This window comes from Rosa chinensis, chromosome 3 (assembly GCF_002994745.2).
Source record: "Rosa chinensis cultivar Old Blush chromosome 3, RchiOBHm-V2, whole genome shotgun sequence".
Taxonomy (NCBI): Eukaryota; Viridiplantae; Streptophyta; class Magnoliopsida; order Rosales; family Rosaceae; genus Rosa; species Rosa chinensis.
Window position 1 is genome coordinate 27,373,415 of NC_037090.1, and position 13,102 is coordinate 27,386,516.

Genomic DNA, 13,102 nt, shown 5'->3' on the forward strand with positions numbered 1-13,102 from the left:
TCGAAGCTCGTATCCTCGACCACCATATTGGTCGCCATAATCGGATTTTCAGATTTGCTTGAACGAGAGTGAGAGAAGAGTTTTCAGAGAGGTAGTTTTGTTGAGTGGAAGAGAGAGAAAGCTGAGAGGGAGAGTGGGAGAGATAGATCACTGGTGAGATCGGGGAGATGAAGAGTGATTTTGAGAGAGAGCGCGAGCTCGGGTTTTGGCCGAATGGTGGTGGGAAGTGAAAAATTGAAAATTTGGCCAAGTCAATTAAGAAGGGCGCCAAGCATTGAACCCTAAAACTCAGACAACAGCAATTTCAGTATATTGTCTAAAAGAGAGTCGCACAATAGACAACTGAAAAACTGTTGTGTGAATCAATACAATCAGACGACATCTTTTTCGATCATTGTATAAATGGTAATTGCACAACAGAGAAATAATAACTGTTGTCTGATTAAAAACAATCAGACAACATCTTTTATCAACCATTGTATAAATGAACCTTGGACAACATCACGTAATAACTGTTGTCTGAATTGACTCATTCAGACAACATCAAAAAAATCAACCATTGTCTGAAATGCTTTTGCACAAGAGCCAAGAAAAAACTATTGTTGGATTCGAAAACTTAGACGACAGAATATTTCTTGCTGTCGTCTGATTATTTCAGACGATAGTTAAAATGTTTGCTGTCGTCTGATATGTGTTGTCTGATTCCGAAATTGGTGTAGTGTCTAGGCCTTTAATTTTGGATATTGCGGCCTTAACCGGCGTAATACCCAAATTAGAGAGTTGGTTGTGGCCTTAACCGACATAGTCAATACACTGAAAGGATAATTGGTTTAGTAGCCTTGACCGGTATTAGATACGGGACTTGACACATATAGGAAATGCATGCATTTGTGAAATTGGCATCGATATTTGCTAGATAGTTAGTGTGAATCATCCGACACTCCCATGTTTTCATTAATTTGAAATCAAAATTTCATTTTCTTGTTCGTTAATTAATTGTTTAGTTTACTTTTCGGTTGCGTTTAATTTAGTTAATTCACAATTCAAATCTTCCTATAATTTTCGACTCATTTGTGCATATCCACCATTGGGCTCTTAGTTTTGATTAGGCTTTGGTGAAAACCAGAGCCGAGCATTGCTAAGGCTTTGTGCCTTAGAATAGCATTTTATTTATTTTCTTTTACTTTTTCCTTGATTTTCTTAGTGACTCTAGTTCCGACTATCCAAAAATTGTGGGTTAGCCACTAATCCTCGAGGTACAATAATCAAGGTTTTAATACTTCCCTTACTTGACAACGATTCGTACGCTTGCAAGAGTATGTGCATCAAGTCACTAACAATTCACAGCTCACGAGTAATTTTTTTTTTTTAAACTCTAAAAAAGTAAATAGACAAGCTTGGCCAAAACACCCGCTCCTGCTCAAAACTTCTATCTTATGAAATGTGTATATATGCCAGAATCACTATTCAATTGTTTATCAAAATGAAAGTGGAGATTGCGTATGGACTAATGAAAGACTTTTTTCACAATTCTACAAAACGTAATATGTAAAACAATAACATCTTTGGTTAACTTTTACTAATATAAAAAACTTCTTCCCGCAGCATCGCACGGATTCGTTACCTAGTCTATTCTCAATGATAATGTGAGCTGGCGTCTGTAGAGAGAGAGAGAGAGAGAGAGAGAGAGAGAGAGAGAGAGAGAGAGAGAGAGAGAGAGAGAGAGAGAGAGTCATGCTGGGGGAGAGAGATGAGTGGCATAAAATATAGTTTACTAATTATATTAAGGGCAAAACTGTCATTTTGCTTGAAACGGGGTAACTGGGAATAAAAATTTGTTGCTGGGATAAATGGGATAAGTTTGGCCAATTTTAGTGTTTTGGGTTAAGGACCCATTTATATTTCTCAATTTAACTAGTTCTCAAAATATCATTTTATAGTCCTTTGCTTTTTTCTTGTGTCTTAACCGAATTGAACTTCATCTTTAATTTATAGCAATGCATGCACCGTATTTGGTATATTATTTTTCATTTTGTAGCAAGTAGTTATTCAAAACTATCATTTCTTGAAATGTTTCATTCGAAGAAACATTTGGTATAGCACAATTGTCATCTGGATCTTGACTATCTTTGATAAACAACCTAATCGAATTAGACAATGTTATATACTTTAACTAGGAATAACATAGAACTCTCTCTAAAGTAATAAATAATCATTTATCGATAAATGAATAAATTATTCATTCATCGATAATATAATAACCCCTCTAAAGTAATAATTTTTTATAGTGCCAACATTATTCATTTATAAGGGTTTTACAGTCACTCTTTATTCAAAAGTGTGATGGAAAGAGTCACTACACAAGTAATTTCACATATATACTGATCATAACAGATTTTAGATCAAAAATACAAATCATGAAACAGATTAAATTGAATACAATGAACTCAAGACATATGGTTTGTGAGAGTGTTCTATGGCTGACTGTTTGTTCAAACACAAAATTACTCCTCACACTAGGTGTGGTAGATGTCGCGATTCGCTAGAATAAGTTATACAAAGTTTGTGGGAGTGTTTTATGGCTAAAAAGATGTGGGAACTCAATTGGTTGAACGGTGTTGATAAGGTACGTATCTTGCTAATTTAGTGATTTACTTTTTATGTTGTTGCTACTGGACAACCAAAAGAAGTAAAACTTTTTGTTACAATCAGCCGGTGGATTTGAAATAATATGAATGAAGCTCATCATGAAAAAAAAAGGGTTCGAACCACAACAACTTCTTGTCTTCTTACCAGGTGCTGTGAATGGTAAGTTGAATTTACTAGAGTGATGCAATGTTGCACAAGGGGAGATCATATAATTGAGGCACATGATTAACCAATTTTTAATCCAAGTGTGAAGTTATTTATTGATTTTTTGGGTGGGTGGGGGGTGGCCCACTTTAAGGGCTAAAATGGTCATTTCAAGACAAAAAAAAACTCATATGTGTCCTTAAAAGGATTCAAAGTGGGTTAGATCGTCAGAATTAACGGAATCTGAGAAATTGGACATGACTGACTGAAATTGGAAAGTTTGGGGGGTAAAAATTCAAAATTGAGAGTCGAGGGGGGTGACATGATATGACACCCCCAAATCTCAGGGGGGTAAACTGAAATTAATCCTTATATTAATGTTGACAGAATAATGTTAGGTAATTAACATTTACTATTAATAAAGATTAATTAATGACCTCTTATATAGAGTAAATTGAGACCTATCAACACTTCATTTTTGATGTGGGAGAGGTGTCCTTGCCTAAGCGTAATATCTAAGGTGGGGGGACCCCTCTTGAGGCAGTCCGAAGGTGGCCCTTCAGACCTTACTCGAGCGGGGTGCTAAGATGTGGATGTACCCTAGATGTCAGGTTTGGCTTGGGTATCATTGTGCGGGATCTCAGTAGATGCACTCGATGCCAATACATTTATTTTTTTCGTTTATGCTTGATACCTAGCTAATATGTCATACCTTTTTGTATCACAACTCAAAAAAGGGATCTAAGAGCATCTTGTGGCTCCTTAGCTATTTTGGAGAGCATGATTAGCTTTTTATCTATTTTAGCAGCTGCACCAGACTCGTAAGTGGCTCTCTATTATAACTTTTATCTATTTCGCTCCTAAATATAGAGAGCGGGATGAGGCTCTCTATAATTTAAAACATTCATTTTAAGTTATTTTATGTAATTTATAAATACAATTAAACTATTTAATATTTATTTAAAAAATAATATAAATTCAAAACTAGCTAAAATAGAGAGCATTGATGTAGACGTTCTAAAGTGGTTAGCTAAAATAACTTTTTAGCTACTTTAGCTAAAATTTAACTCAAAAATAGCTAGCATTGCTAGAGCATCTTTAACAGACTCTCTATTTTAGCTCCTTAGTTATTTTAGAGAGCATGTTTATGATAGCCATGACATCCAAGATGAGTTAGGGTTTGTGAAATGAACACGAAAAACAAAGAGAGAGATATTTTCAGAGAGAAGAACTCACACACCTCTTTCTATTTCTCACAGCTTTCTTAACAGAATCAGAGAGAGTATCTCTATTTATACAAGACACCTAACTACACTGTTCGTAGCTAACTAATTAGCTCTAATCAACTAATTAGTAACTAATTAACTAATTAATTGTTGAAACAGATATAATAGCTGCAAACAGCTGGCAAGAGAAACGTGTCCAAAATACACTCGAAACTTCTAGAGTTTCATAACCAGCTAACACCCCTCCTCAAGCTCAGCTAGGGTTACTAGCCTGAGATTGACACAGTGTGTTCTAAAGATAGGAGAAGGCAGCCCTTTTGTCAAAATATCAGCAGTCTGCTCTATAGTGGGAACATATTCTAAGCAAAGATCATTGTGTTGCACACGTTCTCGAACAAAATGGAAGTCATTATCCAAATGTTTAATCTTAGAGTGAAAGACTGGATTGGACGCCAAGGCCAAAGCTGACAAGTTGTCACATTTGAGCAAAGGAGCGCGAGGAATCTTGATCTTCAATTCACATAGCAAGTGTCTGATCCAGCTAATCTCAGCAGCAGTGTTGGCTAGACTCCTGTATTCAGATTTTGTTAAGCTTCGTGACACAGTACCTTGCTTCTTAGACTGCCATGACACAGGACATAAACCAATATACACAACAAATCCAGTGGTAAAGCGCTTCTGTATGACTTCTCTAGCCCAATCAGCATCACAGAAGGCCTTAACATTCACAGTGTTGTTCACGGCACCAGTAGAGCTATAGAACAATCCTTTATGTAATGTCCCTTGTAAGTACCTTAAGATTCTTTTGACTGCAGCATAATGTACATCTGTAGGATTTGTCATGAATTGACACACAGTATTGACAGCATATGCAATGTCTGGTCGTGTGAATGTTAGATACCGTAAAGCACCTACAATACTTTTGTACACAGTGGGATCCTTGAGAGGAGTACCTTGGTCCTTTGTCATTTGATAGTGAGGAAGGCATGGGGAGCTACAGGATTTAATAGTATCCATTCCTGTCTTGGCAAGAAGGTCCTTGGCATACTTAGTCTGACTCATAAATATACCATGTTGAACTTTGGCTACTTCCAATCCAAGAAAGTATGTTAAAGTACCTAGATCCTTCATGTCAAACACCATACTGAGCTCAGATATAACCTCATGAATGCCTGTTGAATCTGAACCTGTAATTACTATATCATCAACATACAGTAGCAAAGCAATCATTCCTCCTGTAGTATGCCTAATAAAGAGACTTGGATCAGAATGAGAGAAAGTGAATCCTAGGCTTGGCAGAAAACTAGTAAACTTCTCATTCCATGCTCTTGGAGCTTGCTTTAGGCCATAGAGAGATTTTCTTAACAAGCACACATAATCGGGATGCACATGATCAATGAAGCCTTGGGGTTTAGCCATATAGACTTCTTCCTTCAAATCTCCATGACATCTAATTGTCTTAACTCCCAATTGTTCATGGCAGCAAGAGCTAAAATAACTCTTACTGTGCTATGTCTTACAACAGGACTAAAAGTCTCATCATAATCAAGACCTTTAGCTTGACTAAAACCTTGAACTACTAACCTGGCTTTGTGTCTCGAAATAGAGCCATAAGGGTTTTTCTTGATCTTGTATATCCATTTGCTTCCCACGATATTTCTGTTCTTGGGACATGGAACAAGAGACCAAGTGCCTTGCTTCTTTAGGGCATCAATCTCCTCCAGCATTGCTTGATCCCATTCAGACCTACCAGTAGCTGCCCTGAATGACTTTGGTTCAACAATATCACTAATGTCTGATATAGCAGTGAAACCACTAGAGAAGGGATACTCATCATACAGTTTCTGTTGTGCAATGGCAGAGAAACAGTAAAAGTCTTCAAAAGTTTTCTGCTTAACAATCCCATTTTTGGCTCTAGTCATCATAGAATGAACATTGTAATTCTGGTTCACAATGAACTCTAATTCCTGAGGAAGATTCTCACCATTGATATTTCCACCGAATTGTAAAGCATTAGCCTCATTTTTATTCAAACCATCAACTGGAACAACTACAAGGCCTTCATTAACATTTTGGTCACCATCAACTTCATTCTGGTCAACATTTCCCATTTCAGTGACAACATTACTAGTCTCATTCTGTTCACCAATTTCTACTTCATTAACACCACCATTTTGATCACCACTAGCCTCTACTTCTTCCATGTCCACATCACCACTTCGTGCATTTTGATCACCACAAGCCTCTACTTCATTAACACCACCATTTTGATCACCACTAGCCTCTACTTCTATGTTCACATCACCACTACGGTGCACATCACCACTTCGTGCATTACTATTACCATCATTGCCCCCCTCCAACGCAGTGGGGGCCTCACTGAGTGGAACAGTAACACCAAGGACAGGCATGCTCTGGGAAAGAGTAGGAAGATGTGTAGACGATGGAAAGAAGGTGACAGGATCAACAGGGGAGGACACAGGTTGAGAAGAAGACTTAAATGGAAAACAAGATTCATCATGGATAACATGCCTGGACAGCCACAGTTTATGTTGCAGAATACTATAACAGAAAACTCCCTTGTAGCCTAAAGCATAACCTAAGAACACACATTTGGTAGTTCTTGGATCTAACTTGTCATGAGTATAGGGTTTGAGATATGGAAAACAAGAAGAGCCAAACACCTTGAGCTGAGAAATATCTGGACACTTATGAAACAAGAGCTCATATGGAGAAGTCATCTTGAGAGACTTGCAAGGCATTCTATTGATAAGATAACTAGAATGAGCTACACTATGGAACCAAAAATGTTTTGGTAGGCATGCAGTTGACATCAAGGAAATGGCAGTTTCTACAATGTGTCTATTCTTCCGCTCAGCAACCCCATTTTTCTGAGGGGTATAGGGACAAGTGATGCGATGTAGAATTCCTTTTGAAGCTAGGAAATTTTGAAAGGCTTTGCTATTAAACTCACCACCCCCATCAGTTTGAAAGATTTTAATTGTGGCTTCAAACTGTGTAGACACAAAAGCACAAAATTTCACAAATTGGGCAAGAACATCAGATTTATTGATAAGTGGAAAAATCCACACAAATTTGGTACAATCATCAATGAAAGTAACATAGTATCTATATCCCTCTATGGAGAGGTAGGGAGCAGGTCCCCACACATCAGAATGTATCTTGTGAAAAGGAAGGAGACTTTTGGATACTAAATGAGGAAAAGGTAATCTATGCATCTTGCCTTCTAAGCAGTAGGTACAGACATGACTAGAAGTGGAACAAGGCAACTTTATTTGAGAACAAGATAACATTTTGGACATTACAGGTTGAGTAGGATGACCTAACCGTTGATGCCAAACTGGATATGGAATGGAGGAGCTAACAAAGGCAGTATGAGACAACTCATGCCTTGAAGCAACATATGGTGTCTTGAAGAGAAAAAGGCCTTCCTCACTACTCTTTTCTTGGTAGAGAACAGTTTTGGATGCCTTGTCCTGCACAGCAATATCATTCTCATCAAGTGTGATAAAACAGTTGTTATCACGGCAAAGTTTTGTAAATGATAGGAGATTCATGGCTAGATTAGAAACATGTAAAACTTGATTAAGTCTCAAGATATGATCAGCAGGTTTAATATAACTTGAACCAGTATGTGCTACATTCAAACCTGTACCATTACCAATGGTGATTTTGTTGTCAGAAGTATATGGCTGAGTGAGATTTCGAAGATCGGAAGTCATATGATGTGTAGCACCAGAGTCTCCTATCCACACATCATTGTTGACATGAGCAGCAGATGTAGCAAATGCACCAGACTGATGCATTGAGCAGGCAGAAGAAGATGTTGAGGCACCACTGCTGGGATGAAAGCCACCAGGGAAACTTGAGTTGGATGCTCCTGTAGGTACAAGATATCCACCCTGAGGTTGTCGGAAGCCACAATTGTAGCCTCCAGAAGACTGAGCAGTTAAAGCAGTGAGTGATGCAGGAGGCTTAGACCCTTGATAAGCAAAATTAGCCCTATGAGTGCAGTTTAAAGCAACATGTCCTTTTAATCCACAGATTTGACAAGTGGGAATGGACAAGGATGGATGACCAGCAGGTACATCAGTTCTGTAGAAACAGTTGGCAGTAGTATGGCCTTTCTTGGAGCAAATTTGACATTCAGGTGCTAGTCCATTGTTGGATGGCCTATTTTGAGGAGCTTGCTGGCCCTTATAGTCAGGATTTTGATAACAAGTACTTGTGAGATGTCCATGTTTGCCACAAATTTGACACTTGTGAACACGAAAACATGTGTCCACAGTATGGCCTCTCTTTCCACACACTGGACATTCAACACTACCACCATTTTGTTTTCCATCCTTAGCTTCACTGTCATCTTTGAGACTCTATCCTCTATTTTCACCATTTCTTTCTCCATTCCTTGTACCATCTCCTCTGGCTACCATGGCACTCATGCTAGAGTGAAGAGAGAAGCTTCCTTCAATACGTCTTTCTGCAGAGAGTAATTGAGATCTCAAGTCTCGAAGAGTAATAGGTGTCTCTCTTCCTTCAATCACAGTCCTAACTGTTGAATATTCTTCAGGTAGTCCATTCAAGATAACAATGATCACATCCTCATCAGGAATAGCAACTCCAGCAGATACAAGTTGATCAAGAGCACTCTTCACTCGCTGTAAGTACTTCTCAATAGATTCACCACCTTTTCGAAGTGTTTGTAACTCAGTTTTGAGGTGCATGATGCTTACTCTGGATACAGCAGAAAATCGTTCTTGAAGAGCAAGCCATGCTTGTCTAGAGGTTTTGCAACCAATAATCACATCCACAATATCTTCATTCAGTGTGGCCATGAGCAAACTCAATAAGGCCATATCAGTTTACTTCCATGCCTTATATGCTGCAATTTCTTCACTAGTAACCTCACCTTCAGTTGTAAGTGCATAACGAGGGGGTGCCATCTCAGTACCATCATAATAGCCAAAGAGACCATTGCCAGCAAGAGTGGACTCAAACTGAAAGCTCCATTTGATGAAGTTTCTGTCTCCAAGTCGAATAGTGATTACACTCAAAAGTGAGTGCACAACAGAGTGAGTAAGAGCAGGTGTAGTAACAACTCGAGGTGCCATTAATACCTTTTTCTGCAAATTTCAACAATACACTTCTACAGGGAGCATCAAATATAACAATTTTCCAACAAGTTCTAGAAATCAACAACTCGATACAAGTAGCTTCTTCAATCGAATTTAGTGTGAGCACAAATTTACACTCTTTTTGTTCAGATCTTGCACTCAATTTACTTATAACCAAATCAATTTGCTCCAATTTTGCTATCAAGAACTCAATTTGTTCGAATTTTGCCCTAATTCTCCAATTTTCATGCTAATGAACATAAGTTTCTTGCTCAACTAAACACAGTGCTCAAGTTTTACACATAATTTTGCTCATTTGTTCAAGGACGCAGCTCAAAATACATAGATCATTGTATAGAGAAACATAGACAAGTGTAATTCACCTTAGAATTTCAGCGAACACTAGAGTAGCTTGGAATCGAACACCGAAGGAGCGCACCACTTGATTCAAGCTTCAAAGATGAACAAAGCTTTAGATCGCAGCAGAAATGAAGCAGGATCTGAAATCACATAGAGTAAGTACTTGCGCCAAGATAATGGATGCGGAAGCATGAGTCACAGGTCCTGGATCTATGGAAGCTCTGATACCATGATAGCCATGGCATCGATGAGCTAGGGTTTGTGAAATGAACATGAAAAACAAAGAGAGAGATATTTTCAGAGAGAAGAACTCACACACCTCTTTCTATTTCTCACAGCTTTCTTAACAGAATCAGAGAGAGTATCTCTATTTATACAAGACACCTAACTAATTAACTAATTAGCTCTAATCAACTAACTAACTAATTAGCTCTAATCAACTAATTAGTAACTAATTAACTAATTAATTGTTGAAACAGATATAATAGCTGCAAACAGCTGGCAAAAGAAACGTGTCCAAAATACACTCGAAACTTCTAGATAGAGTTTCATAACCAGCTAACAGTTTAGCTTTTAATCTATTTTAGCAGCTGCACCAGACTTCTAAGTGACTCTCCATTATAACTTTTAGCTATCTCGCTCCTAAATATTGAGAGCGAGATAAGACTCTCTATAATTTAAAATATTTCTTTTAAGTTATTTTATGTAATTTATAAGTACATTTAAATTATTTAATCTTCATTTGAAAAATAATACAAATTCAAAATTAGCTAAAATAGAGAGCACTAAAATGGCTAGCCAAAATAGATACTTTGGCTTAAATTTGACTAAAAAAGTAACTAATATTGCTAAAAATACTCTAATAGGAAAACATCTCTTGACAATACCACTTAAATATCCCAACGCAGAATTAATTGTAGTTAGTTCTCCTCCTCGATACATATAGCAATGTAATTTTGGGGTTTGTTGACAAAATTCAAAATGCCAATCATGCATGAGATGTAAAGATAATTATGTATCTAAAGGTTCTAGAAGCTTTCGAGGGTTGGTGGAACTACTAGAGATAACCAGATTCGCTTAAGTTAGCAAGATGAAGCGCATATGGTCTTCTAAGGGAACCTTTTCATTTTTGGATTTCGGACATAAATATGGATCCACCTTTTCAAACTGTAATTTAAATATCTAGTTTGATTTCTTACACATTCGTGACACCATCATTCATATCTGGCAAGGAAGTTAATGTTTTTGCATGCACCTGTTTGGTTCATGGACATGACTGATCTCTCAGGAAGCAAGGTTTAAATTTGTATTTCCCTATAAAAATCCAGGGTTCTCCTTTGATTCTTTCACGGCTTTGTTCCACCTGCTTTAATTTGCTAAAACTCTCTCTCTCTCTCTCTCTCTCTCTCTCTCTCTCTCTCGCAAACAAATAAAATGGCTACTGTACTCTCTGGTGCAGATGAGTTACATTTGCAACTTCACCAAACGATAAAAAGATTGGTGGCGGTACGTCTTTTCATGGTTCGAACTTTATGTGGTACAGGTAGCTTGGTAGTTAGTAATTGATGTGGTTGACTGGTTATTCACATCAGAAAATTTCATTCTTTCTACGCAGAATGCCACATCCGAGTCCAAGAAGATATTTGAATCAGGAGCAGATCTCCCACAGGAATCAAAGAATGCGGTTCCCATTTCTTATCTTCCCGCAGATGATGAAGGCGAGAAGATAGTAAAAATGGTGGGTTGATTATCTTAAATCCTATCTCTCCATCTATATGTGTGTACATATACATCATTCCACTGAGGAATTCATTTTTATATTTTATTTTAAGAATTGTTTGTGGAATCAACATTTCGATCATATTTTGAAAAAAATTGACCATTAAATTTTTAGGTTTTTTTCTTATAAGATTATCAAATTTTTAGGTTTTTTTCTTATAAGATTATCAAAGGGTACGGTTTCACTCATGCCTCCATGGTGACTCACTATTAAATTTTTAGGTATTTAAAAATTGATTATCGTTAAGATGTTCATAATCGTGATTACCATTATGAACATTACGGTTCAGGTTGGACAGATTTGGTTCGTCAATTGATTTGATCTAATTTGGTACCTTACCGATTATCAATTTGATTGAAAACTTGAAAAAGTGATATACTCATAGAGACCTAAAAAGTAAATGGTTAAGATGCCAATATGTGATTAAATAGTATGTCTAATACATTAAAATAACCAAAGAAAAAAATCCTTACTAGAAGGATATGTGTGCATGTACATGTGTGTGAAATTTCTAGCAATGTACTCATTATCTCACACGTATATTTGTTTTGCAATTTCAGTTGGAGGAAAAACATGAAGTGAGACAAGCAAGAGTTATGATGTTTCCTGTTGGGGAAACTTCCTTTTCATTCCAACTTCCAGCAGATTTTCCTCTTCATCAGATTGACGTGGAAAAGGTCAGCATCACTCTAAGAGTTTGGTTATGATCGTTTCGATTAAATATATCTAAGAATTGCTATAAAGTTATGTGTATAGAAGTTCATGTTGTTGCTCCATATATTTATCTTCATGTGTTTTTTCTTTCTTAATTGTACGTGGCTGTTTGCATGTATATATGAGCATGCATGTTTGAAAGGGAAGTTACATGCACGCAACTATGTACAATTAAGAAAGAGAGAAAAACGTGGATGCATGCATGTTTTTTTCTTTTTTAATTGTACGTGGCCGCGTGCATGTATATATGAGCATGCTACAATTGGTGCCCCCGCTCCATCATTCATATTTATTTTTTGACGGCTACAGTTGGTGCCCCCTGAGAGGGAATTTACTGGTACAAGTGGGTGTATCCGTAAATTTTCATTCTTTGAAAGGCTCAAGGGATGGAATATCGAGGTTAGGCAAAGACAAACTGGACGTGCCCTCGACTCGGTAATTACTAATTTGAATTATTGAATACTATTTGTTTCTTATTTGGAGATGCTGAAGTTTAGATCTACTGAAGAAATTATATATGATTCCGAAAGCCCTGTTTTTTTTTTTTTTTCCTTTTTTCTCTTCCACGATAATGCTCAAGTTTAATAATTTTCAAGTCTGGAAAATAAAGATTCCATGCATAATTTCTAAAACTGAAATCTATCTTGTAGTATTTCTATCACGAGAAGTCCAACAAAGTTTTGCGATCCGTTATAGAGGTGATAGGTTTCATCCTCTATGAAGATCCAACGGTGAGTTCAAATGATTTAAAACTATAAAATTCAAGCTTATTCACTTTTGGAATTAATTTTTGTTCTTGTTTGTTTTTTTGATCCCCTCTTTTAAGGCTGTGAAATCTGAAAAAAGAAAGGCAGCATCGACTTTACCAAAGGAAGAATCCAGTAACAAAAGAGTCAACGTGGAGATGAAACAAAGTGAGGATTTCAATATCCAAGATGGCAATGAATTAACTATATATTGAGGATATTCCAATCTGCCGAGACTTGGATGAACTTAAAGCTAATTTGGTTTAGTTCCGAAGTGGGCAAAAATAGATTGAGTAGGTGTGCCCCAAAAGTTGTAGATCAATTGATCATAAGCGTTTCTGTTAGGAG

The 13,102-nt window shown here is 37.0% G+C and overlaps 1 protein-coding gene across 1 annotated transcript; it reads right to left on the minus strand.

Annotated features, from left to right (window-relative positions):
- Positions 1-4,253: 4,253 nt before the first annotated feature.
- Positions 4,254-5,438, minus strand: LOC112194374 (uncharacterized mitochondrial protein AtMg00810-like). The gene has a single exon (XM_024334621.1). The coding sequence runs from the start codon at positions 5,436-5,438 to the stop codon at positions 4,254-4,256; it is 1,185 nt and encodes a 394-aa protein (XP_024190389.1).
- Between the last annotated feature and the right edge of the window lie 7,664 nt (positions 5,439-13,102).

Excerpts from the sequence above, each read along its gene's own strand:
- LOC112194374 (XM_024334621.1), bottom strand. The coding sequence starts at position 5,438 with ATGGCTAAACCCCAAGGCTTCATTGATCATGTGCATCCCGATTATGTG.